This window comes from Eubalaena glacialis, chromosome 3 (assembly GCF_028564815.1).
Source record: "Eubalaena glacialis isolate mEubGla1 chromosome 3, mEubGla1.1.hap2.+ XY, whole genome shotgun sequence".
In the NCBI taxonomy this organism is placed as follows: Eukaryota; Metazoa; Chordata; class Mammalia; order Artiodactyla; family Balaenidae; genus Eubalaena; species Eubalaena glacialis.
Genome location: NC_083718.1, coordinates 178250470 through 178275377, shown reverse-complemented (window position 1 = coordinate 178275377; position 24908 = coordinate 178250470). Strand labels below are relative to the sequence as shown.

General features: G+C 53.4%; 1 protein-coding gene across 3 annotated transcripts in view; it reads right to left on the bottom strand.

The window, feature by feature from the left end:
• HSPG2 (heparan sulfate proteoglycan 2) overlaps positions 1-24908 on the bottom strand; it is a 101137-nt gene that overhangs the window by 64946 nt on the left and 11283 nt on the right. For all 3 annotated transcript variants that reach the window (XM_061184775.1, XM_061184777.1, XM_061184776.1), the window contains exon 2: positions 1160-1295. In XM_061184775.1, the coding sequence (XP_061040758.1) occupies positions 1160-1295 (136 nt within the window). The remainder of the gene's footprint in view (positions 1-1159; positions 1296-24908) is intronic.

Genomic DNA, 24908 nt, shown 5'->3' with positions numbered 1-24908 from the left:
TCTGGGCACCTGGCACACAGTGGGGAAGGTCATGAAAACACAGCTGTTGCCTCCTCTCCACACTTAGGGAGGGCCGGCCTGTAAAAGCCAGCTTGGAAGCCTCCATCAGAGAGGGTGTGGACCAGGACGGATGGGGTGGGTGGGGCCAGGTCAGACTGGCCTCTAGGTGAGAACGGGAGGAAGTGGAGTAGGGGGCCGTAATCATCCTCTACTGTGCACTGCCCACCACCTGCCCCTTAGGTCCTGCTCAATCTGGGCTGTAAGGAGAAGCAGCCACCAGTCCCGGGTCACACAGTTTTAAGTGGAGGATCCTGCGGTCACTGGGACCAGGGCTCAGGACGCACGCAGCTTTTAGCCCATCTCTTTTTTTTCTGAATTAAAAAAAAATTGAAGTATAGTTGCTGTACAATATTATACAGGTTACAGGTATACAGTATGGTGATTCACAATTTTTTTTTTTTTTTTTTTTGGCTGTGCCACACGGCTTGTGGGATCTTAGTTCCCTGACCAGGGATCGAACCCAGGCCCCCGGCAGTGAAAGCACCAAGTCCTAATCACTGGACTGCCAGGGAATTCCTGTGATTCACGATTTTTGAAGGTTATACTCCACTTATAGTAATTATAAAATACTGGCTATGTTTCTCATGATGTACAACATATCCTTGTAGCTTATTTTATACCTAATAGTTTGTACCTTTTACTCCTCTACCCCTATATTGCCCTTCTCCCCTCCCCTGTACCCACTGGTAACCCACTAGTTTGTTCTCTACGTCTGTGAGTCTGCTTCTTTTCTGTTATATTCATTAGTTTTTTGTATTTTGTCGATTCCACATATAAGTGATATCATACGGTATTTTGTCTTTCTCTGTCTGACTTATTTCACTTAGCATAATGCCCTCCAAGTCCATCCATGTTGCTGCAAATGGCAAAATTTCATTCTTTTTTTAGGGCTGAGTAGTATCTCATTGTATATGTATACACCACATCTTTATCCAGTCATCTGCTGATGGACACTTAGGTTGCTTCCATATCTTTCTTAGTCCATCTCTTGAGGTGCCACCTTGGGCAAGCATCCTGGAGCCTCTTTAAGGACCAGTGGGAAGAACCCCAATTCCGTCCTTACCTCTTCCACTCCCAGCCACCACAACCCTCTGCTCACCTCCGGAGGCCTCATCAGCCAGGAAGTCCTCATCATCGGAAAGGTCTGAATAGCTCCAGCCAGCACGGCCCACTGTGACTGTCTCTGCATCCTCGGGCAGGGACAAGCCATCATATGCCCTCAGCCCGCAGGTTACCTGTGGGACACCACACAAGCAATTGTGTCAAACTCTCCAACTCCTGCCAAGCCCAGGACCCCTCTTCTCACTTCAAGGGGGGGCCCAGAGTCCCACCCCAAGGCCCTCCGGCAGTTAAATCAGACATGGTTTGGCAAAGACAGTCAGGCTGGGGCTGTACCATTGTTTTTGACTCAGTTTCCCCAAATCTCATTAGCCCCTGCATGAGTCCTCAAATAAACTTATAAGTTTGTTTTGGACCACACTGCGCGTCTTGTGGGATCTTAGTTCTCCGACCAGGGATTGAACCCGTGCCCCCTGCAGTGGAAGCGCGGAGTCCTAACCACTGGACCGCCAGGGAAGTCCCGACAATAAACTTAAAATCACTTTGGTAAGTGATGACTCTTCTTCCTTTGGAGAAGGCAAGTGATATCCAGGACATGAGTTAGTGGACAGGGAGACACAGGCAGGTAAAGGGTGCACGGGGCCAGCAAAGATGGGGGATGTGGGCAGGTGACAGGGTGGCCAGGGGCAGCATGGATGGGGGACGGAAGCAGAAATGGAGGGGAGGTCAACTGAAGCTGTTGCCCCCGACAGCAGCCCCCCGCCCCCCCGTCCCAGCGATCTTGGCCACCTCTTTCTGCCTTGGTCTGGCCTCCAAATCTCCAGGCCACAGGGAACACACTGCAGCCATGTTGGAGATCAGCTCTGGCACTTGTGGCCACACTGACAGGATCATCTGTGCACCCAGAAGCGGGGGTGGAGCCCAGCTGCTGGGCTGAATGGGGGCAGGTCAGGCGTGGTGTCAACTCATGTGACCTCGGGCTGCAGCTGAGCCCAGCACAAGCTCCACCTCGGGCTCCCGTTCCACAGAGGGGCGGCTTGGACCCCGCACCCTGCAGGCCGGCGCAGAAGGGCCCCAGCAGCCATGACCCCTGCCTTTCTTGGGGACGGGTGCGGACAACGAAGGCCTCTTTCCCCTTAGATAAGATTGAGGTGTTTCCAGAGGAGTTTTACAAGATAACTTCGAGGAAAACAAACTCAGCGGAGCCCAAGGGAACCCCAGAGCCCCCAAGCACAAGAGTGCATGGATTCACACACCCAGCCCAGATGGCCTGGCGTGAGTGTCTCAGGCCCTGCCCTGGCCTCAGCCCTATCTGGGGAGCCCAGCCTGACCAGAAGGAAATAGTCTCACTTGTGAAAACCAAACCCGGCCCTCACTGGCTAGACAAGGTGGTGGCAGCAGCAAAGAGGGCCAAAGAGAAGAAGAAAAACAAAGAAACAGCCAATCCTTCTCCCTCCCTGCTTCCCCAACTTCACACAGCCCATGTTGTGGAGCCTCTGGCCTTTTCTCAGCTGGTGCCTCTTTTGGAATGCCCTTCCTCCTTTTGTTTACCTGGCTAACTCCAGTTCATCCTCCGAAACTCACCTAAACATCACCTCCTCTAACTACTCAGTAACAAAATGGAACAAATTCCATATAGGCCTGGAAACATGGAGGAATCTCAAACACATTATGCTGAGTGAAAGAAGCCAGACACAGAAGACTCCATAGCATATGATTTCACTTATATGAAACCCACGGGGGAAAGGTCTAATCTATAATGACAGAAAGATCTGTAGTTGCCTGGGACCAGGGGTCGGGTGGGGCTGTCCGGGAAGGGTCACAGGAAACCTTTTGGAGTAACGGTCCCCTGGTTATACACAACTTATTCTCATTATTGAATTGTACACTTAAAGTGGGTATGTTTTACTGTATGTAATTTACACCTCAATAAATATGACTCAAAAGAAAATCTCCTCTGGGAGGCTTTGTCATGACTCCTTGGCCTTTCCAGCCACCTCTGCCCCTAGGCTGGGTTCTGGGCCCTCCAGGGCTCACACTGTAATGGCCTGTACCTCCACTGGAATGACAGCACCTTGAAGGCATGGCCTGTGACGAGCTCATCTCTACCTTCTCAGCACTCCATGTTCAATAAATGCTTGAATAAATGAATGGACAAAAGTGTCATCACCTATTAATTCTAGCTGCTTCCTGAACATGACTTGTTCTGAAGGTACCACCCACCCCCGCACAGTCTATATGCATCTCTCTCCCAGGCTGGGAGCTCCCTGGGGGGAGGGGCTGGGTGGTCATCTTTGTGTTTGCAGTGCTACCAAGCCTTGCGTAATGTCTGCACTGCCCATGTCTTATCGCCTAAAGCCCCTTCCCCGCACAATCCACGGGCATATCCCTCCTCCTGTTCCTTCTTTTTTTTTTTAATATATATATTTTTGAATTCACATGTATTTTATTTCATTATTTTTTGGCCACACCGCGCGGCATGTGGAATCTTAGTTCCTCGACCAGGAATTGAACCCGCGTCCCCTGCATTGGAATCGCAGAGTCTCAACTACTGGACCACCAGGGAAGTCTCTCCTGTTCCTTCTTTCCCCTCCCTCTCCCTCTGGACAAGTGCCCATTCCAGCCCTGGGTGGCCAGTAGACTTCTGGGCCATGCCCATGAGGTCTGCATCCAGGAATAAGACTTAGAACCTCAAGGAGCTGGTGAGAAATAGATTCCTGGGCTCCTTCTCAGAGCCTCTGAGTCAGACTCTCCCCACTCCAGCCAGGAGGGTTAAAGTCGTGCATGCTCAGGGGATTCTGACACTCACGGGTTACGAACCACAAGACTAGCCCCCTACCAGGGGTTCTCCTTCCTCCCCTGGGTAGGGGTAGAGGGCAATGTTCCCACTGGGTTGGGGGCGGGGGTGGTCCTGAGAAGGCCCTGATTGACCTAAGGGGAGTGAGGCTAGGGCTGGTGCAGGGTCACTGACACTGGGCAGAGGAGGTTAGAGGGGCAGGACCCTCCCCACTTGGGGAGGGCTCTCTTTGTGTCATTGCCACCCCCTCTCCCTCCCCATGGAAGCAAGGCCGTGGAGGGCATGCATGGTGCACAGAGATTCCTGGCACCCCCTAGACATCAGACCGCTGTCTGGAAAGGAAAATCCTGGTGGTAAGCAAGGTCTAGAGCTTCTCCCAGGGAGGGAGAGGCCACTGGGGCTTGGGAATGGACAGGAAATAGCAAAGAGAGATTCAACTTGGAAAAAATGCTAGGAACACACATCTGCAGTGAGAGGAGAGAATCCAGAGCATGGCGGGTCCTGGACTGAAGCCCCTCCACCCCAGGGACCCCAGGAAATGGTCCCTGTGCATGCCAGCCTGCCCTTGCTTGCAATCCCTACCCCAGGACCCGAGGCTTTGGGGTCAGATAAGGGCCTGCAGCAAGGCACAAGCCAGCAAGAGCAGACTTCACTTGTGAAAAGCTGAAGATCAAAAGGTTTTAACAGCTGTATTTTACATCTGGGAAGGGAGATGAAGCCAGGCTGGAAAGAAGCTTCCAGAAAGAGCCCAAAAGAGCCTGAGACTTGACCATAGAAGGGAATTTGGATTCAGAGCTGGAAAGTCCAGGGTCTACTTGGGGAATAAAAAGAACTAACATTTATTGAGCACTTACTATGCAGCAGGCACTCCTTTCAGGATTTTGTAGGTGTTAACCCAGGTTAGGCGTTAGGTAGCCCCACTGTAAAGATGGGGAAATGGAGCAGAGTCAGGAACCTGCCTGAAGATCTAGCACAGGGTAGAGCTGGGATCTGAACCCTGGTGGTCTGGCTCCAACAGCTAAGTCCTTACCACTGTGCCACACCACCTCTGTAACGAAGGCTGTGGAAGAGACAAACCAACTGAGGTCACTGAGAATCACTCCCACAAAGCCTCTCAACGGCAATTCACAGTTTACGGAGCATTTCCTCAGCCTCAGTGTCATTTGACCCTGACAATGACCCCCTGAGATGGATGAGCTGGTGTGGATGGCCCCCACTGGCTGGCAGAGTCAGGATTGTCCCAGGACCCCTGAGTTCCCTACCCCAAGCCCCTGCTCCCCAGGAAAGGACATGGGGCTGGAGCTGGGTCTCTGGGCTGGCCATGAGGCCCAGGGCTGGCCAGTCTCCATCCCCAACCGGACCAGCTCCCAGGATGGCTCATGGGATGCCTGAGCTGGCAGCGTCCTGGACCCATGCAGTGGGTGCTTAAGGTCCCAAGGAGGGCCATCAGTGGCTCCAAGGTCAAAGGCAGAAATAGAACCCAGGTTTCCTGCACTCCAGCCTGTCTCTGGCTGTGAGAGAGCCCTGCTTCCTTCCAGAGGAACCCAGTACTTCAGGCAGGCATTGGAACCGGATGGCGGGGCCAGAGAGGAGGGGTCCAGAGGGCAGACCTGGGTCAGAGAGGAAGGAGTCAAACAGAGAAGGGGATTTTCCAGACCCTGCAGGTTCCTGGTGAGGGAAAGGAGGGGGAAGCTGACTCACACAGGCCAAGGACTGTTCTAGACTGCTAGGAACAATTGCGTGCGGTGGAGGTGTGGGCAGAGTGCCCCCCACACACACAATGGCCAGGCACTCCCTGAACACAGGCAGGGTGAGGCAGTGGGGGGACCAGACAGGCAGGATATCAAACAGACAGGGGACTTCTGGGAGGCACCCACTCTCAGAGGCTGGGTTGGATCCAGGCCCTCCAGTGAGGATGAGGTAGCACATGGAGCCCCAGGTCCAAGTCCTGCAAAGGCCCCTTGGGGACCGGGGACATCGGCTGCGCCTTCTTCTCCTGGCCTGGGTGAGGATGCAGAAGGAGCCAAGGATGTCTGGGAAGAGCGTGGGGGTGAAAGGTCAAGCCATGAGAGAGGGGTACAGAAGGCAGAGGTTTTGGGGTACAGGGGGAGGTACAGATACAGACAGTGGGTATGGGGTGTGGGGTTTTAAAAAGGAGTTTTTAAGTGAGGATTGTGGGTCTTGTAGAGGTTACGTGTATAGACAAGAGTTTCTGGCGCTGCTAAAATCAAAGCTGTAGGAAGAGACACAGTGGCAAGTGAAGAGACGACCGTAAGAATGGTCATTGCCACGGAGGGCTTTCTCCATGCCAGGCCCTGTCCTAAACACACTCAATTAATCCTCACAGCAACCCGGGAGTGCTGGCACTACAGGGCCACTATCCCTCATCTGCAATAAGGGAAACCCAAGGAGCTCTGAAAACCAAGAGTGGTTTTTGTTTTGTTTTGTTTTGTTTTGTTTTTAATAAGTTTATAGCAAGCTCATTTGGTGTCAAGTCCTGACCTAAATTGACATGAAGCTATTAATAGCTTATTCACTCCACTTTACTAGGGTAAACAGTCATACATTTTGCTGCAGCAATATTAATGTGTTTGATTACGGGGTGTTGCCCCAGACTCTACCGAGGATGCCACATCACAGCTGGCACATGTTCTATGTCACCTTTCTCAAGTTTGGAAACTTCTGAATTCCAAAACATGGCTTACTCCAAGGGTCTCAGTTAAGGGATTGTGAACTTATAACTGTTATGTCCATTTTGCAGGCTCAGAGATGGTCATCTGTGTAAATAGGATTAAGCATGTAAGTCATTCAGCCTGGTACCTTGTATATAGTAAGTGCTCCATAAGCATTAGAATTAGTACCATGCAGGGGGTACAGGGTAGAGGTGAAGGGCTGAGAGGCGATGAAGTGATGCACGGGGGCGTGGGATTTGGGCTCAGGCCTAGGGTCACCTTCAGGTCTGGGATGAAGGGAGGGGTCTAGCTCTGCTGCCCAGTCCCTGGGCTGGCTGGCTGGGCGGGGCCCTGGCTGGGGGTGAAGCTTGGTTTCAAGGCTCAAGTTGTCTGCCTGCTCTGAGGTTGATTCTGGGAGGACTGGGGGACTTCGGGCTTCTCCAGAGACATTCTTCCCATGTCTTGGGCAGCCAGCCCATGCTCCCCCCACCTCCCCATGGTCCAGGCCTGGGGCTGAGCCCTCCACCATCCCACAGCTGGGCAGGAAGGCCTGAGTACAGCAGTCCCCAGGGTGGCTGCAGCTGCCTGGAGTGAGCTCACTCCATCAAAATCCAGAGACAGCGTGCGGGTGGGGGACAAACGAGCCGCTGCCTGCCCACCTGCCTTCTGCCAGCACAGACTCTGCCCCCTCCCCCATCCAAGGCGGAGGGACCAGCAGAAGCGTGACCCGAGGCCCCCGAATCTCCAGGGAGGAACCCAAACTCAGACAAGCTCCTCCTCCCACTCTGCTATGATGCAGGCTCCCAGACAACCCTACGAGTGCTCCCCCCACTCTGCTACAACCCAGGCCCCAGATACGGGGTCAAGGTGCCATGCCCCACCCCCAGGCTGCTGGGTACCTTGTCCACGGGCAGCAGACGGCAAAGGGGAAGGAATCTGTCAGGGCAGCATTTTCTTGTGCAAACTGCCAGGGGCGGGAGGGCCCAACACAAAGGCCAAAAGGCCTTTAATCCCCTGGCAGGCTGAGAGGCGCGCCGGGCCGGAAAGGAGGCGGCCACAGCCTCCTCTGGCATGCCTGCACTGCCCGTGCCACTCGGGAGCCCTGCCAGCTTCCCACACTTGGGTTCCCAAGGCGGCAGGATCTTCGCCAGCCAGGTGACCAGGAAGGACACAGATCCCCCAAATAAGGAGAATGGCCGAGGCTCATCAAGTGCTCACCATGTGCAGACGCTGAGATGAGGTCTATACGAGGCTTATCTCAAGCAAACCCGCAACCTCATAAGGCAGATACTGGTGGCTCCCCCACTTTACAGATAAGTAAAGAGGCTCAGAGAAGGGAAGTCACCTGCCCAAGTTCACACAGCTAAGGCAAGAGAAATCCAGTTTGAAAGTGGGGCCCCTGTGCTAGCTCAGAGGCACAGCTGCCAGCAGGCCCCTCCTTCTGACCCCTGCCCTCTGTACCATGGCCTGGAACTTGGAAAGGCAGCATTCCAGCCAGCGTCCTGAGGGAGTGCTGAGGCCCAGTCAGGGTCTTCAACCCTGGACAAGGGAGTGGGAAGCTGGGGCCTGGTGCTTCTCATCCCAGCTCTGCCCCAAACTCACCATGTGACCCTGGACAAGCCCCTTGACACCCTTCCCTTTTAGCAAACTGCAGCCATCTCAGTCAATGTGAGCCAAAGCACCAGGAGGACAGGACAGTGATTTTTATGTTTTGATCATTGCTGCATCTTCAGAACAGACAACACATAGTAGGTGCTCAATTAATATCTGCCAATTGAGGGACTTCCCTGGTGGTCCAGTGGGTAAGACTCCACGCTCCCAATGCAGGGGGCCCAGGTTCGATCCCTGGTTGGGGAACTAGATCCCGCATGCATGCTGCAACTAAGAAGTCCGCATGCTGCAACTAAAGGATCCTGCGTGCGGCCACTAAGACCCGGAGCAACCAAAATAAATAAATAAATAAATAAACAAACAAACAAATAAATATTTTTTAAAAATCTGTTGATTAGGTGGCATGGTGAAAGAATGAATGAATGAACAAACGAACTTGCCCAACAACCCTGAGGTAGGAATTAGCCCATTTGACAAAAGAAAGCAAAGTTCAGAAACAGAAAGTAAGGACTTGCCCAAGATCACACAGCTAGCGTATACCAGAATTATCTCTGGGCTTCATTTCCCCATTGGTAAAATCGAGGCCATAACACCTCGACACCAAGAGAAGCAGGGGACTGAATCACACGCTCCCTGAAATCCATCCTAGGACACCTTGCCCTTGGATAACAATCCTGCCAGGTCTCAGTTCTCTTGGTGATAAAAATGGGAGCAAAGAACCCTGCTTTGTTTGCTTCCTTCCTGAGGCTGCTGGGAGAGACAAGTAGAATGAGGGGTGACCTTCTTTGGGAAGTGTGGCCAAAGACCCTGAATCTGTCTGGCCCTTTCCCAAGTAGACCTGACCCGGGCTCTGCCTTGAAGGCCCCTCTAATGTAGCTGGGGCGGGCGCCCGAATGGGTCTGCTCCAGCCATGGCCGAGCAAGAGCGCTTTATCCCTGCATCTCAGAGAGATGCGACCGGTGGGGCAGAGAGGGTGCACAGCCCCGATTCTAGGCCACCTCAGCCTCTTTCTAGCTGGGTGGGCTCAGCTTCCTCATCTGTTAAAAAAGGGTCATCAATCAGACCTACCCCATAAGGTTCAATTCCAGTCACTCTGACCTCTACTTTTTGGGCATCTAATAGGTGTTGGCCCTGAGGATAAAATGAGGAAGTAGACGGTCGCGGAGCTCCGTGTGCCTAGTGGAGACAGACCACGAAACCGAGTGATGACAACACAGTGTGCAGAGAACTCTGCAGAGGAAGGACAGGGGCTGGGAGAGCCCAGAGGAGGGTCCGCCCCACTTAGCGAGGCTGGGTGGAGGTTGGGGAGGGTTTCCCAGGGGAAATGACAATTCAGCTGGGTTTGAAGACGGTTTTGCCTAAGCAGGATGGAGAAGGGAGACAGAGTATGCACCAGGCAGAAGGAAGGTGGGCTGAGGGACGGGAAGAAGTTTGGTGCAGTGGGACATGGTGTGCCAGGTGGCAGAGGATCAAAGGAAACCAGCCCTGAATGGGCTTTCCCACTAAAGAGCAGTGCCCCTTTTTGTGCTATTGTCACGGTGCTGGTCACAGAGCCCAATTCTCCCAGTCCCCCCGGAGTCCCCATGCTCTCTTCCTGCTCTTACACCCCAAGTACGGGTCTCCCCCCCACCCCCGGTGCTGAGTGTGCTGCCTGCCGCTTACAGGGAGGAAGCAGGAAGCTACTGGGAAATGTCTCTGCCCCACTCATGTGCCAGGTGGGGCCACTGTGGTGGGAGTGGCCGAGTGGCAGCTTCCGGGCTGGGCCGCCCAGCAAGAAGGTCCCCGGGGGTTGAACGTTATCCACCAGGTATTGTTGGTGCCAACAGCGCCTGTGGTGTTCACGCGCCTGCCTCCTGCCCACAGCCCGGTTCAGTCCTCAGATTCTCTGGCCATGGAACACTGGCGTGCCTGTGGGCCTTCGAGGCCACACCAACCTGGTCGGGTGTGCCCACGCCTTCTGGGGTCACGACCCACAGATTTCATGAATGAAGCCCCTGGCACAGTGCCAGTCCTACGGGAGGATGCGGGGAGGGGGCCACACATTTTCCATGAAATGAGACACCGCTAACAACAATGAACCTGAACAGACTAGGTTAGGCCTTTCCACTGCTCTCGACTCACCAAAGAATTAGGAAAAAAGCCCTTATTATGGCCAACCAGGTCCCGTGTGATCTACCTACACACACGTGTATACTTATACAGACCTCTGCACTTCCTCTCCTACTGTGCCCTCCCTACTCCCTGCCACATTTGTCTCAACAGTTCTCAAACACACCAAGCCCCCACCCACCTCAGGGCCCTTGCACTTGCTGTGTCCCCTGCCTGGGACACCACCCCCAGGTGTACACATTCCTCTTCCTCTGGTTTTTGCTCAAATGTCACCTTTAGAGAAACCCACCCTGACTATATCCCAGGTCCAGAATCCATTATAGTTGGCTCTCTGTTGCTTCCCTTACTTTGCCTCAGACGACCTCACCACTTAAATTCTACCCTATATTTTACATGTTTATCATCAGCTCCGTGAAGGCAGGGACTTTGTCCATTTTGTTCACTGCTGAATCCCCAGCCCCTAAAAGTGCCTGGCACACAGGAGATGCTCAATAATATTTGTTAAATTAATGAATGAATGGGGTTTACAAATCAAGAGACAGGCTTAGAAAGGTGACTTGCCCATGGCCACAGAGACGTTGAAGCCAGACCCCTGGTTCCAAACAGGGAACTCTGTTCTACCTGAGCCCTCCTCCTGCCATCTCTGACGCCTGGAGCTTTGCAGCCAGGAGGCCCATCTCTGGGGGCACAAGAAGCTGTCCATGGTCACTGAGGAGAGACCTGCCCCCTGCCCAGACCAGCATCCCAGGGAATGGGTGGGGATCTCAGAGGCAAGCAGGCCCGCAGCTCTGGCTCCAGGGCCTTGCGCAAGGCAGCCAGACAGCCAGGTCTCAGTGACTCCATTCCTGCTTGCTCCCGTGGGCATCGGCAACAGGAAAAAACAGGCTGGAATGGCAGCCCAACAGCTGCAGCCAAAAAGGCCAGCTCCCCCTGCCCCCGGGGCTTTCCTCATCTGCTTCCTGGAGGGGGAGGAGGGGCAGGCAGGGCCAAGCCCATGGTTGAAGATAGGCCTGTGGGCAACAGAGCTGGAAATAAGAGGAAGGGCCCCTTCCTTTTGAAGCATCCCCGTCCCCTTTCCTCATGACTAGTGTCCATTCCAGGGCACAGTAACTCTGGACAGCAGTAGGTATGAGGGAAGGTCATGCAGACAAACACCTCTGGGAAAGGCCGGCTGCACAAAGCTGAGCTGGTTCCCTCAGTCCTAAATGTCCCAAATACCATGATGAGGGAAGGGGGACAACTATTTAGTGTTTCCCAAATGTGCTTAATTTGGAACCCTTTCTTCATGCAGACCTCATGGGACTAGGGTTCCACAGAACATACTTTGGGAACACCCACCCCAAACATCCGCCTTTCCCTCAGCTAGCTGCCAACTAGCTCTCCCAAAGTAAGGCTTTAGATGTAAGCTATGAGCCACCACCACAGGGGTTTTGAAAAGGGGGATCCTGAAGATAGAAAAGCCCCAAGGCCACATGAGAAGTGCTGACAAAGGAAAAGTGGGCCAGGTGACAGCTAGCTGGTGGCAGGAGGATATGCTCTCTCCTGGGGTGAGAAAACCCAGACAGGAGCTACTCCTTCCCTCCCTGGCCATCAGCTGCCCTCTCAGAAGATGAGTCCCTCAGAGAGGACAAGGAGGGTAGCCCAGCACCTGGTCACTCCCAGTGCCCTAGGATCAAGGAGAAGGTCCCAGGGTACCCACGCCCAGAGACAAAGGGAGCGCAGTGATCGAGGGAGGGCTCAGCTGCTGAGTGCAGAGATGGGGACAGGGGATTGCTGGGGGTGAGGGGAGGTGGGAGGGGTTGGTGGTCCTCCAGGCAGCAGGCGGGCCATGAGGGATGGAGAATGGGCTTCCAGCTCACCCCGATGTCTTGGGCAAGTCCCTTCCCCTCTCTGGGCCTCAGGCTCCCTTGTCAAACGACGCAGTAGGCCTAGATCACTGTTTTCCAGTCTGTCCTCAGGGGGTGGGGGGGAACAGGTAGAGTTTGGGCCCCCTCCCCCAAATACTCACTTCAATAAAAAACAAATTCCATCTTTTCCCATTTTATATTCTGACCTTCTACATAATACGTCTGGTTCAGTCCCTGGTTAGCTGTAAGCAAGTCACTTCACCTCTCTGTGCCTCTGTTTCCTCAGCTGTAAAATGGGCATGATAATTTATAATAATAGTATCTACCTCATAGGGTTGTAAAATGCTAGCACATGGTGGAGGCTCTGTAAGTGTTTGTTGTTATTTATCAAAATATAATAGTATTTAACCAAAATACCATTATTTTGATTGAAACAAGGGTTTCACTGCTTAATAATAAGTTTAAAAGTTTTCAGCTTAGACGATCCCAAAGGTTCCTTCTGGCTTTGCCATTTTATGACACTGAAACCCTGAAATGTTAGAATTCTAAAATTCTAGGCTGTGACTCCCACCAGCACAGAGAGCGGGGCTCGGGGAGGGAATTACAAAGTGAGGACCAAGCCATAAGGAGCAGACTTCAGGAAACTGACCAGCGAAGGGTAACCATCTTCATCATCGTCATTTACCTGTTTCTACCTCCCCCACTACCCTGTTCCAGAAAGACTCAAAGCAGCTTACAAAGATATACACGTAACAGCAAGAGAAAATCAACTAAACATGCATAAGAAAAACTGTATTACAGCAGACAGGGCCTGGACTGGAGTGAGACGAGTAGGCGGGAAGCATGTGCTCAATTCTGGAGGTCTGGGAAAGTGACAATGCATTAGGTTCTAAGCTTTCCAGTGGTCAGTGGGAAGAAGGAAACCTGCCCGGTCCCTGGATTCTGTGTCCCAGGAGGTAAAAACAAACCCGTTGCTTAGAAGAAGCACAACTGGGCTTCCCTGGTGGCGCAGTGGTTAGAAATCCACCTGTCAATGCAGGGGACACGGGTTCGAGCCCTGGTCCGGGAGGATCCCACATGCCGCAGAGCAGCTAGGCCCGTGCGCCACAGCTGCTGAGCCTGCGCTCTGGAGCCCGCGAGCCACAGCTGCTGAGCCTACGTGCCACAACTATTGAGGCCCGTGCGCCTACAGCCCGTGCTCTGCAGCAAGAGAAGCCACCACAATGAGAAGCCCGCACACCGCAACGAAGAGTGGCCCCCCGTTCGCCACAGCTGGAGAGAGCTCGCGCGCAGCAACAAAGACCCAACACAGCCAAAAATAAAATAAATTAATTAAAAAAAAAAAAAAGAAGCAGCACAACTATTCCTGATACTGACAGCATGAATGTCCTGAGGGTAAAGATTTATCTGGCACCCTTCTTTACCCTTGCCGGGGGGGCCAGCATCCCACTGGAGTCCACTGACCATGACCCTTTGACAATGAGGTCAGGGGCAGAGGCCACAGTGTTCAAAGATCCAAGAGGCTGGAATGGTGGTCCAGGGAGCGCCCCCAGCATCCTCGGTCTGGGCAGGATTACCCGTCCCTCCCCATGCCCGAACACAGCCAGTGCCCAAAATAGCCAGAGCAGGAGAGGGTGCCAGGAGGCCCGGGGCAGGGGACCTGGCTAGGCCTGCCCACAGAGGAGGGCCCAGTGGGCCAAAGCACACACATCCCTGGGGTACAAAGGAGCACCTTCACTTGGGCACATGGCCCTCTCTGGGAGTCCCCCCACCCACCAGGCTCCCCCCTTGGCTGCACGTTGCTCACGCAGAGTCTAGGCAGCTGCTCCACCCTTTCCACAAGGCAGGCCTTCCTGCAGGAGCCAAATGGAAGAGTCTTCACAAAAACACCACCCATACCCTATAAGGAAGTGCTTGAAGACCTTCTCCTGCTCCCCACCTCCAAGGTCTGCCTCCCTCAGGATTCTCCTGGATCTCCCCAGCTGTAGGCCAAGACAATGGGGGCTATTTTGGGCTGCATGGGGTATTTAAAGCTCTGGCTGGGCCTCATTCCTGGGGAACAAGAGGCCTTGACCTCCGCAAGACCTTCCTGAAATTGTTGCTGCTCATATTGTGGTGGCTGTGTCCCAACCTCTCCTGTCAGGCCTTAAGGCCCCGAGGGATGCCGCACAAGTGCCTCGTCCTCCAGGAAGCCCTCAGGGCCACTACCTAAGACCCTTGGAGGAGCTGGGTCCTGGCCCCTGCTCAGCCACTGATCTTCTCAGCCCACACTTTCTGCATTTGCAGTTTTCTCATCTGCAAAATGTGGATAATACCACCAGTATGTGTAAAAGTACTTGGAGGCTTCTGTGGTTAAAATGAAGCTGTGTCTCCCCACCTACCATGTGGGGGAGAAGGTAAGCAGGGTGGAAATCTTGTCTGTTTTGTCACTGCTCTTTTTCTAGCACCTGGCACACAGTAGGTGCCAAATAAATATCTATTGACTGATATAAATATTTGTGGAATGTGTCTGTAACCCCCACAGAACCACCCACAGTGCTGAGTACACAGGTGGTTAATACTCTTTGGTGATAATATTGCCAGATCTCATTTTGGGCACCTGGACCATGCCAGACCTTATGCTAAGTACTTTACATTGATTATCTCATTTAATTTGCTCAGCAATCCCAAGAGGTCGGTACTATTATTATTTTATAAGCAAGAAAATGCGAGTTCCACTCCAAGTGGTTAAGGAGTTTGCCTGGGGTCCTAAAACTACAAAGCAGCCTAAAACTACAAGCGGGAATCAAACCCAGGAACGCTGAAGTCTCTATAATCCTGCACAAAAACACCCCCAAGAAAGGCAGTGGGGTGAGCACTGAGCTGGGAGCCAAGAGCCTGAATTCAGCCATTCAGTAGCTGTGTGACTTCAAGCAAGTCACTTGGCCTCTCTGGAACTGTTTTCTCTTCCATAAAAACAGGAGCATTTATTCTTGTTCCTTTGTGTCATTAGTAAAATCAAAGGGATTAAGGGATGCGACCATGTCCCCCATGTTAGCCCCAACCCCTCCCCAGGGTCAGCAGCTATGAAGGACGGTGGGAAGATGTCCTGGAGAGGACGGGGGTGCCCACTGCTGGCTCTGGAACAAGGTTTGGCAGCGGCTGACAACAGCTGGTAAGAGTTCTGGGCCTGGCCCAAGTAGGGGGAGAGGGGTGGGCTGAGAGGTCACCTCTGGTCCTCCTCTGTCACCCTTCCCTGCTGACAGCTGCTGGGGCCTCAGGGCCAAGGGCTCCGCAGCAGGAGGGGGTGGGAGCCGGCTGGCTGGCGTCATCTCAGTCCTCGTGCTGCCAACCGCTCAAATCCCAGGGTGCCTGGCCCTGCCGGGCTCACTGGCCAGGACGCAGGCCTCGCTGCCCCACCCTGTAGCCCTTTCCCCAGTTCCCTGGGAAGTCTGGGGTGAGGGTGGAGGGGCCGGAGCAAAGGTCTGCAGGTTGAACATGCCTTGCTTGGAGCCTGGGCTGCCCCAGACCCCCTGGGGGGAGATGGCTGGGCAGGTCTGGATAGGAAGGGGGTCCTAGGAGGGGCCTTGTGGTTTTCCTGGCAAATGGCCGGGGTTGCAAGCCCTGCAGGGACCCTTCTTGGAGCCTGTGAACTCAGCCTTGCCTGGCCCCACCCCAGACCCCTCTCAGTCCCCATAGCTCCACTCCCAGCTCAGCGCCAAGCCTTTCCAGTCTGCTGCAGCCCACGCGGCTCCTGCTCCTCTGAACTCCTGCTTACCCATAATTACCACTGACCATATTTTCCAAAGCGAACATGAAGAACAGTTTAACAAAGGATTCTTGGGCCACTTCCGGGTGTCAGAGGCAGCCTGGGAGATGTAGTCTGGATTTCAAATTCTAGGACATGTTCACAGTGTTTTGGAAGGACTTCTTTTTTTTTTTTTTGGCCACGCTGCGTGGCATGTGGGATCTTAGTTCCCCGACCAGGGATCGAACCCACGCCCCCTGAGGTGGAAGCGCAGAGTCTTAACCACTGGACTACCAGGGAAGTGCCTGGAAAGACTATTTTTATATTATTTTATTCATAAATCAAAGCCATCCTACGAAACGTGTGTTGGCCACATGCCACCTCACACCAGTTAGAGCTGACTGGACACCCCAGCCTGGCAACTTCCTAGCTGTGCAGCCCTGAGCAAATCACTTGACCTCTCTGAGCCTCTGATGCCTCATCTGTAAAACAGGAATAAAAATGGCCACCTCACAAGGCTGTTGTGAAGATTCAGCAGGACAACCCAAGAGCTTAACCCAGTGTCTGACATTTATTAGGTTCAAGTGTCACTTCTTGCCTTTCCTCTCCTCCCACTCCTACCCAACCAAGACCTTACACGCCAAGAGAGTGAGCTCCTCAGAAACCCCTGGGGAGAATAATCCCTGTTCTGCCCCCTTACAGGCTAGACAGGGCTCAAGAGGAATTTACCTACAAACGGCTCCGATGGATTCCTGGGTCCTGGGCTGTCAGGGCAGGAAGGGATCACCTAGCCCAACACCCTCACTTATCAGAAGGGGAAACTGAGGCCCAGAGAGGGGAAGTAAGGACATTAAGGAGGCCCAGCAAGTGTTGAAGAAGCTGAGTTCACACCATCTCTGCCTGACTGCCGCTGGGTGACGTGACCTCTTGGAGCTTCATTTTAGTGTCCCTCCCCACTGGAGCACTGTTACAAGGAGAAGTTGGATTATGTATGCAGAGTTCTTACAGCAGTGCTGGGTACTTGGAGAGGACGTAGCAGCTTGAGGAAGAGAGGAAGAAGTCTCCCTGCAAGTTGATGGCAGAGGTAGACTCAGGACCCAGGTGTCCTGGCTCCTAACACAGGGCCCTTCACTTTCCACGATGCTCCCTTCTTCCCATCCTTCCCCAAGGCTGGGGTCCGGGCCACACAGATGAGGACTCTGGGAAGGTGGCATTAGGCTGGGTCTTTGCGGTGGGCTGATCAAGGCCTGAGACCCCAGTCTCAACTTCTGGGATTGAGAACTGGTTCCTCTGGCCCGCCCCAAGACCCAGTCAGACAGGCCCAGCGGAGGAAATGGCAGGAAGGGCTGGCAAGCAAGGGGTGCGTGTCCTTGGCAGGGAGAATTCACCTCCCAGGGACTTGGGTTACCGGGTTACCGGAAATGATAAATCTCCCACTGCCTGCCACCTTCGACCAGGAATGTCGGCTGCCTGGGGGAACATCCTGTCCACCTGCCCCGGGACAGCCCAGGGACAGCCAGGACCTCGCCCACCCCCTGCTCCCTGCCCTGCCCCTGGGGCCTTGGCTTGGTCTCTGGGGCTCCGCAGCCAAAAGGCACCTGTCATTCTGGGAAGGTGGGAACGGTTGTAAATAACCAATCACAGGAGGAGAAGAGAGGGCTGGAAGGGGGACCCCCAAAATATTGAAAGCCACCCCTAAACCTGATTCATTCAATCCTGTCAAACATGGATTCTGAGCCCCAAGTTTGGATGAAGGCTCCGATCTTGTTAACCCAAGGTAGGAGGTGGCACAGTGTAAGCTCTGGGGTAGGATTAACCCGGTTGGAGGCCCAGCTCTGCAACTTGCCAGTCGGGAGGCTTTTGGCAAGTCACTGCAGCACCTCCCACCCCTCATCTCTGATACGGAAGCAAGCGACACGGCCGTGAGGGGCACCCTGTGACATTCACGGAGCTCAGCTGTGAGTCGCTTAGCACAGGGAGGGTCTGGCACACAGCAAGGGCCCAATAAACAGTGGCCATTAGGTACTGGGAAGTGCCGGGAAGGAGAAGGGAAGATAACCAAGAACTGTCATGTGAGTAGGTACTATGAGCCATGCACGTGCTCTGCCACCACGGAGCAGCCGTATCAGAAACCAGCACTTGTTAAACGCTGAAAGTGCTGAAAGGGAAAATACAGCAGGGTGAGGGGGACACGGAGTGGCTGGCTGGAGGCTGCTATTTTACACAGGCCATCTGTGCCACTTCTGTGGCACAGAAGTGTGAAGGAAGCTGGTGCATGCACAGAGAAGAGCTCTCTGAGCACAGGGAACAGCAGTGGTAAAGGCCCCAAGGCAGGAGTACCCTTTGAATGTTCTGGAAACATCCAGGAGGCCAGTTACCTAATACCCATAATTGCCCTGCGAGTGAGTTATAATTATCCCCATTCCCCAGATGAGGAACACGAGGCTCAGAGAGGCTGGCCAAGATCACAGAAGGAGTAAGTGGCAGAACTAGAATTCCAACCCTCCTTCTCAGCAAAGAGTCCAGGGGCTACTGAGTCCATGAGAACTCCCATGGGGAGGGAGAGGGCGGGAGAAAAGTATGCAAGGTGTTCAGTCAAGGACCTGATTCCTCCAGACTGGCTGTGTGATCTCAGACAGGTTACATCTCCTGCTGGGCCTCCATGTCTTCAGCCTCATGGACCAGCAATGCCTGTTCGTCCACCTCCCAGCTGATGAGGGAGGGGCCAAAAGAAGGGGGAGGGGAGAGTACGATGCCGGGAGGGGAGAGTATGATGCCAGGAGGTGACCTTGAGCTTTTCTGGCACCTCGGACCCGAAGCTCCTCCCCACAGGTGTGAATGCCACATACAGACCAGACCAACCTGAACCACCCAGCGCGACTTCCTGCCTGCCCCCTCCCCCCCCAAAGAGTTTGCACCCTGCCTACGCCTGCCTGGGCCTTGTCCCCACTCAGCGCCCAGGGCCCAGCCACAGCCAGGAATCTGTCCTGCACTCCACCTCCAGGTGCCAGCCATGCCTCTCCCCCAAGCACCCAGGACCCAGCCTGTGAACAGCTCCTGGTGTTCCCGACCAGGCGGAGGCCCATGACCGGCCTTTGTAACCAGGGGTGCCAAAGCAGGCCAGCCCTCATGGGCACCAGGCCAGACCCTGAGGCCGAGCCAAGTGCAAACAGCATGCTTGGCTCCCAGATACAGGCGCGTTAGAGCAGGCAGGCTGCCCACTGCCCCCATCACCACAAACTATCATCTCCGCCCTGTCGAGAGGGGCCCAGGCAGCCAGCATCTCTGCTGGGAGCTGGGGACTGCCAGGGGAGGCCCCCACCCCACCCCGAGAATGGGCAGTGGGAATCTCCGAGGCTAGATGTGGAGAGTCCAGATGCCAGCAGCTGAACAGGGAGCTAAGCAGAGACAGGCTGAGGGGAGTGGGTGGGAAATTTAGGGGGGAAGGGTGGGCTGGATGGAGCCGAGTCACGGACTTTCCAACATTACGTATGGAGTTAGGCAAGGGGAGAGTGAGACCTCCCCAGTGCCAAGGAGAAAGTGGGTCTGGCACAGTGTGGCAAGGGGGGCAATCCTGTCTGCCCCCATCAGGGCCCAGGGGTCTCGCAGGCCTCCATAGACTGGGGTTTCCAAACCGGGACAGGGATCTAGTAAAAATGACAACAGTGATTCCTTACTGAGTGCACGTGGCACTTTATATGCACTGGTGCTATCCAACAGAACTTTCTGCAGTGATGGAAATGTTCTATACCTACATTGTCCAATAAGGTAGCCATAAGCCACCTGTGGCTATCAAGCACTTGAAATGCGGCTGGTGCAACTGAGAAACTTGAATTTCCTTTAATTAAATCTTAAACAGCCACATGTGGGCTGGCAGTCACCATACTGGACAGTGCAGATTTACACCATCACCAGTCCTTACACCAATCCTGGAGGGAGTGCTAGCTCCATTTGACAAAGGAGGAAATTGAGGCTTGCCCAAAGCCACACAGCAGGTAAGCCGCCCAGAAGAAATCAGAACACAGGCCTGGCCCCTCTGTTGTGCCCCGACCCAGGGTCAATATCAACCCTGGCAGAGACTAATGGAAATCGTACGTGCGTGGGCGATAAGGCTGCCCAGTTAATCAAGGCATCAAGTCTCTTGCATTTGGCGCGAATTCTGTCGGTGGTTATCACACGCTGACCAGATGGGCCATTTATAAAAGTCTTTGATTTCTTGACATGAAGAAAAGGCAGAATGATGACGTACTAATCCCAGCTGGTTGAGGAGCCAAGTCTTTGAGAAGGCTGGGAATCTTCAGTGACGAGACAGCTGGGCTTGGCCTTCCCCACCTCATCACCCCAGACCCCACGCAGCCCCCCAAGGCTCCTAAGATCTGCACGACACTCTCACATGGCACATTTTCCTGCCTCTGAGCCTTTATGTATGCTGTTCCCTCCTCCCAGAATGCTGTTCCTGTGCCTCCCAATCTAATCTACTCATCCATCCTTCAAGGCCTGGCTTAATTACCACCTCCACTCTGAAGTCTTCCTGGACCCCCCACAAAGACATCTTTCTCCCCCATACATCCGTAGGACTTAATTTCTACCTCTTAGAGGGCTAGAGATTTGGTCTTAAATACAGCCACTTGAGTAAACGTCTCTACTCTCTTGCTGGAACCAAAGCTCCTTGGGAACAAACACCAGCTTGAGTTTTTTTCATCATATTTATATACGATATACTATATATATATTTATTTTTCAACCTTTAGACACTTCCCAATGCCAAGCAACAGCTAGTGGATAATAAACAATATTTACTAAATTGAATTGAATTTTAATAGTGGCTTAGAAGTTTGGGGACTCAGTGTCTTAACGATTCTGCCCTAATCTCCTGTGATCCTGACAGGCAAGTCCCTTCCCTGCTCTGGACCTCAATCTGTACATCTGTAAAATGGGGGCAATGATAGTGCCCACCTTGTTGGGAGATTATTTGTACTTATTACATTTATTTGACAAACACTATGCCCCAGGCACTTGACAAATATTATCTTCTTAACAACCCCATTTTATAGAGGAAACTGACAGTGAAATTAAACAGATAACAGAGATAATGCAAGTCAGGTGCTTAGCACAGCATGTGGCACGTGGTAAGTGCTAAATAAACAATAGCAACACTTTTTTTTTTTTCTTTTTCTTTTCTGTATAATGAAGAGTCTACAGAATTGGGAGAAATTTAGGATACTTTCCCAGGGCTGGGTACATAGTAGATGTTCCTTAAAATATTTGCTGCTAGATTGACTCAGTCCCAAAAGTACCAGTGATAGAAGGGGTGACCCTAACTGAGCCCCGGGAAGCTTCTGCTCTGACTCCCCCCCACCCCGCTCCCCAATCTGCCAAGCAGTGGCCACAAGCACAGTAGAGAACCCTTTTCTTGCCCCACCTTTCCCCAAGGACAGGAAGTGTGGAATGACTTTGGGGAGATGACTCAGGTCCAGCTGTGCTGATCCCATGGGCAAATGGAGAAAAGAGAGTCTGATTAAGTCTCAAAGGCAAGGGATATTCTTATTCTTCTCCAGTCCTACTAGGAGCTTGGACATCCCATTCTTCTCCTCAACCCCAGCCCAGACCAAAAGAGGGGAAGGAGGAGGAGAATAGTGAAGAAAATCAACATTGATGGCGTTTCTATGTTGGCCATCTCTCCAGGCCCCAGTTTTCACAACTGTCAAATGATAATTCCTACATCATGGGGGTGGTTTTCAAGATAAAATGAGACAGGACTTCCCTGGTGGCACAGTGGTTAAGAATCCGCCTGCCATTGCAGGGAACACGGGTTCGAGCCCTGGTCCGGGAATATCCCACATGCCGCGGAGCAACTAAGCCCCTGTGCCGCAACTACTGAGCCTGCTCTCCAGAGCCCGTGAGCCACAACTACTGAGCCCACGTGCCACAACTACTGAAGCCTGCGCCTAGAGCCCGTGCTCCGCAGCAAAGAGAAGCCACCACAATGAGAAGTCCGTGCACCGCAATGAAGAGTAGCCCCCGCTCGCCACAACTAGAGAAAGCCCGCGCGCAGCAACGAAGACCCAACACAACCAAAAAAAAAGATAAAATGAGACAATGTATGTAAAGCAGAGCTTCTCCATCTTTAACATGCACAGGAATCAGCATGGGATCTTGGGATCTTGTTAGCGTACAGATTCGGATTCCGTAGGTTTGGGTGGGGCCTGAGACTGCATTTCTAACAAGCTCCCAGGTGAGGCCCCAGCTGCTGGTGCATGGACCACCCTTTAGGTTATGAGAACAAAAAGGGACTAGAACAGCACCTTGCACACAGCAGCCCTCAATAAAAGTTAGCTATACTTTTTCTTCTAGAGATTTAATCACTAAGAATCATCCCTAGGGGATTAGAACCGTTATTTCACCCCAATAATACTGAGGTCCTGTGAGGTTGAGTGGCTTGTCCAAGCACAGAAGGCTAGGACTCAAGGCAGAAGCAGGGGACTTCCCTGGCGGTCCAGTGGTTAAGACTCTGCGCTTCCACTGTAGGGGACACAGGTTTGATCTCTGGTCGGGGAACTAAGATCCCGCAAGCTATGCGATGAGGCCAAAAATTAAAAAAAAAAAAAAAAAATCAAGGCAAAAGCAGGATTCTAGGCCATGTCTGCAGATCCATCCTTCCCATGCACCACACCATCCCAAGCCCCATCAGCCTCAGTGGCAGCCAGGGGCCTGGAGCTGAGGACACACCAGCCCTGCCCCTCAGCCCCATTGCAGGCCCCTGCTGGGCCAGACAGGCCTCCAGGCAAAAGTCCAAGCTCCCCCAAGAAAGGCCTTGCACCATCACTTCCACTCCCCCAGCGGCAGCTTCCAGCAGCCTCCCCCTCCATCGCCTTATAAAGCGGCCCCGATCTGCTCTTTTCCAAGCTGCAGTTTAATTTTACATGGAGTGAACCAACTGTCCTCTCCCTGCAGCCTCGCCCTGCTTCACACATTCCTTCTGGAGCAACATTACCTAATTTAACCATAGCCCCTGCTCTCCGAGGCTCTCAAAATAGCAGCTGCCAGTGGGGGAAAATGCCCTAATGTTGTCAAAATAAACAATTCTCCCTCCTCCTCCATTCTTGGCCAGCACCAGCCTCAAGACCCAGCCCAGGGAGGAGTGAAAGCTGGGAGGACCAAGGTGGGCCTGGGGTAGACAGAGATCCCGCCAAAGCCCTGTTCTCACCATCCTTCCAGCCCTCTCATACGTGTTCTTGGGATACTCTCTCATACATGTTCCTGGGACACTCTCTCATACTGTTCCTGGGACCTCCCCATGCCTTCCCCAGGCCCAAATCCTCCAGCTCATCCCATGGGCCCTGGTTACCCAAAACTAAGATTCAACTTTCACTTTCTCCTAATAACAAAAACTACAGTAGTAATAATTGCTACCATTCCCCAGGTATTCATTATGAGCTAAATACTTCCCACACCTTGGCTCACTGACACCTGCAAGGTAGGGATTTAGTATTCTCTTGTTTCAGATGAGGAAATGGGTGCTCAGAAAGGTGCAGTGACTTGCCCAGGGTCACGCAGCCCAGAGGTGGCAGAGGTGGGATTGGAACCCGAGCCCAGCTGCCCCAAAGCCCTAACCATGTACTACCTTCTAGCTGGGACGCCTCTGCAGGGTCTGTGCCCAGGAGAGGAGGAGCGAAGGGGGTTTGGGGGGCTAGAAAGGGCCTGCTCACCTGATGTATCATTGTAGGGTCTGCTCACATGGCCGGTGCCAAACCACAGGGGCCTGTTATACCCTAGCTCACATTTCACCCAGGTTTTGTGAGTCCTAAGTCTGTCCCTAGGACTCCAGGGGCACAGGCTGCCTGTCAATCTGTAATTCCAAGCCCCTACTCCCTGCTCCCCCCATCCCATGTGCCCCAGAGCAAGGCTGCCACATTAAAGCAGGGAACACCCAAGTGCTGACATACCTCAGGTGCAACCAGTGGTTAAGGAGCTGTGAGGGTGGGCCTCTCCCTGCCCTGCTCTCTTAACATACAGAGTAATCATTAACCAAGGCAGAGCATCGCACCCCCAAGCCCAAGGCCAGATGCTCCAGACCCTTCCCACCGGAGGAATTCCGGGGCCACTTTCCCAGCCACACCACTGGGATACTGAGGCCCCTGGTACAAGGGAGGGGTGATTGGACCAGGAAGGCCTAATCTGATATCACTATGCAGGTGGCCCAGAAGGTGCCTGGAGGGCACTTAGGAGCATCTGGGCCCTCTTCACTCACAACCCTTCCTGCCCTGCTCCCCTCCCAAAATTATGAAGACCCATAAGTGAAGAGGGTTGGACAAGAGGATGGACCCTGGGGTTTGGAGCCCCCTCAAAGGTCAGGGGGAGGCAGAACGAAACCAAGCCCCAAGGTTTACCCAGGACAAAGTACCAAGGGCAGTCTTGAAGGGGAAAAAGGAAAATCACAAAATAATAGTTCCTGTCATACATCAGCTGCCTGTTCTGGCTGGAGGTGATTTAGATGATGTCTAATCTTCACTAAAACCCTGCAAAGACGGTATTACCATTCCCAGCTGATAGCTGAAGCTCAGAGAGGTTAAGTCACCGGCCCAGGGTCACACAGCAATAAGTAATGGAGCTAGGACAGGACTCAGGGCTGTGCCTCCTGCCCATGACACTGTCCCAAAGTATAACCTGCAGAATTAACAGATGGGGGGCTAACAGGCCACATAAAGGAGCCTCTGAGTCCCGACCAGAAACCCCAGGTGAAAGAGCGGGTAGGGGTGGGGGTGGTATGCAGCGTGTCCCCCATATCTGGATGTGTCAAGTAAAGGTGGCCCCTAGGGCTTCCAGCACCTGAGGCCTGCGTGAGGTGGGTGGGGCCTCCTGGAGTGTTGAAGGGTGGCGGGTGGGACCTGCACCCCCTCCCCCAGGAGGTCACTTAGAGAATTCCCTTCAACTGCTCAGGTGAAACCTAGGTGAGGCCCAGGCAGGCTGGAAGCTTTGATCTTATCGCACATTCCTGCCCCAGCCATCCCGGTCCTTGTCCCCTC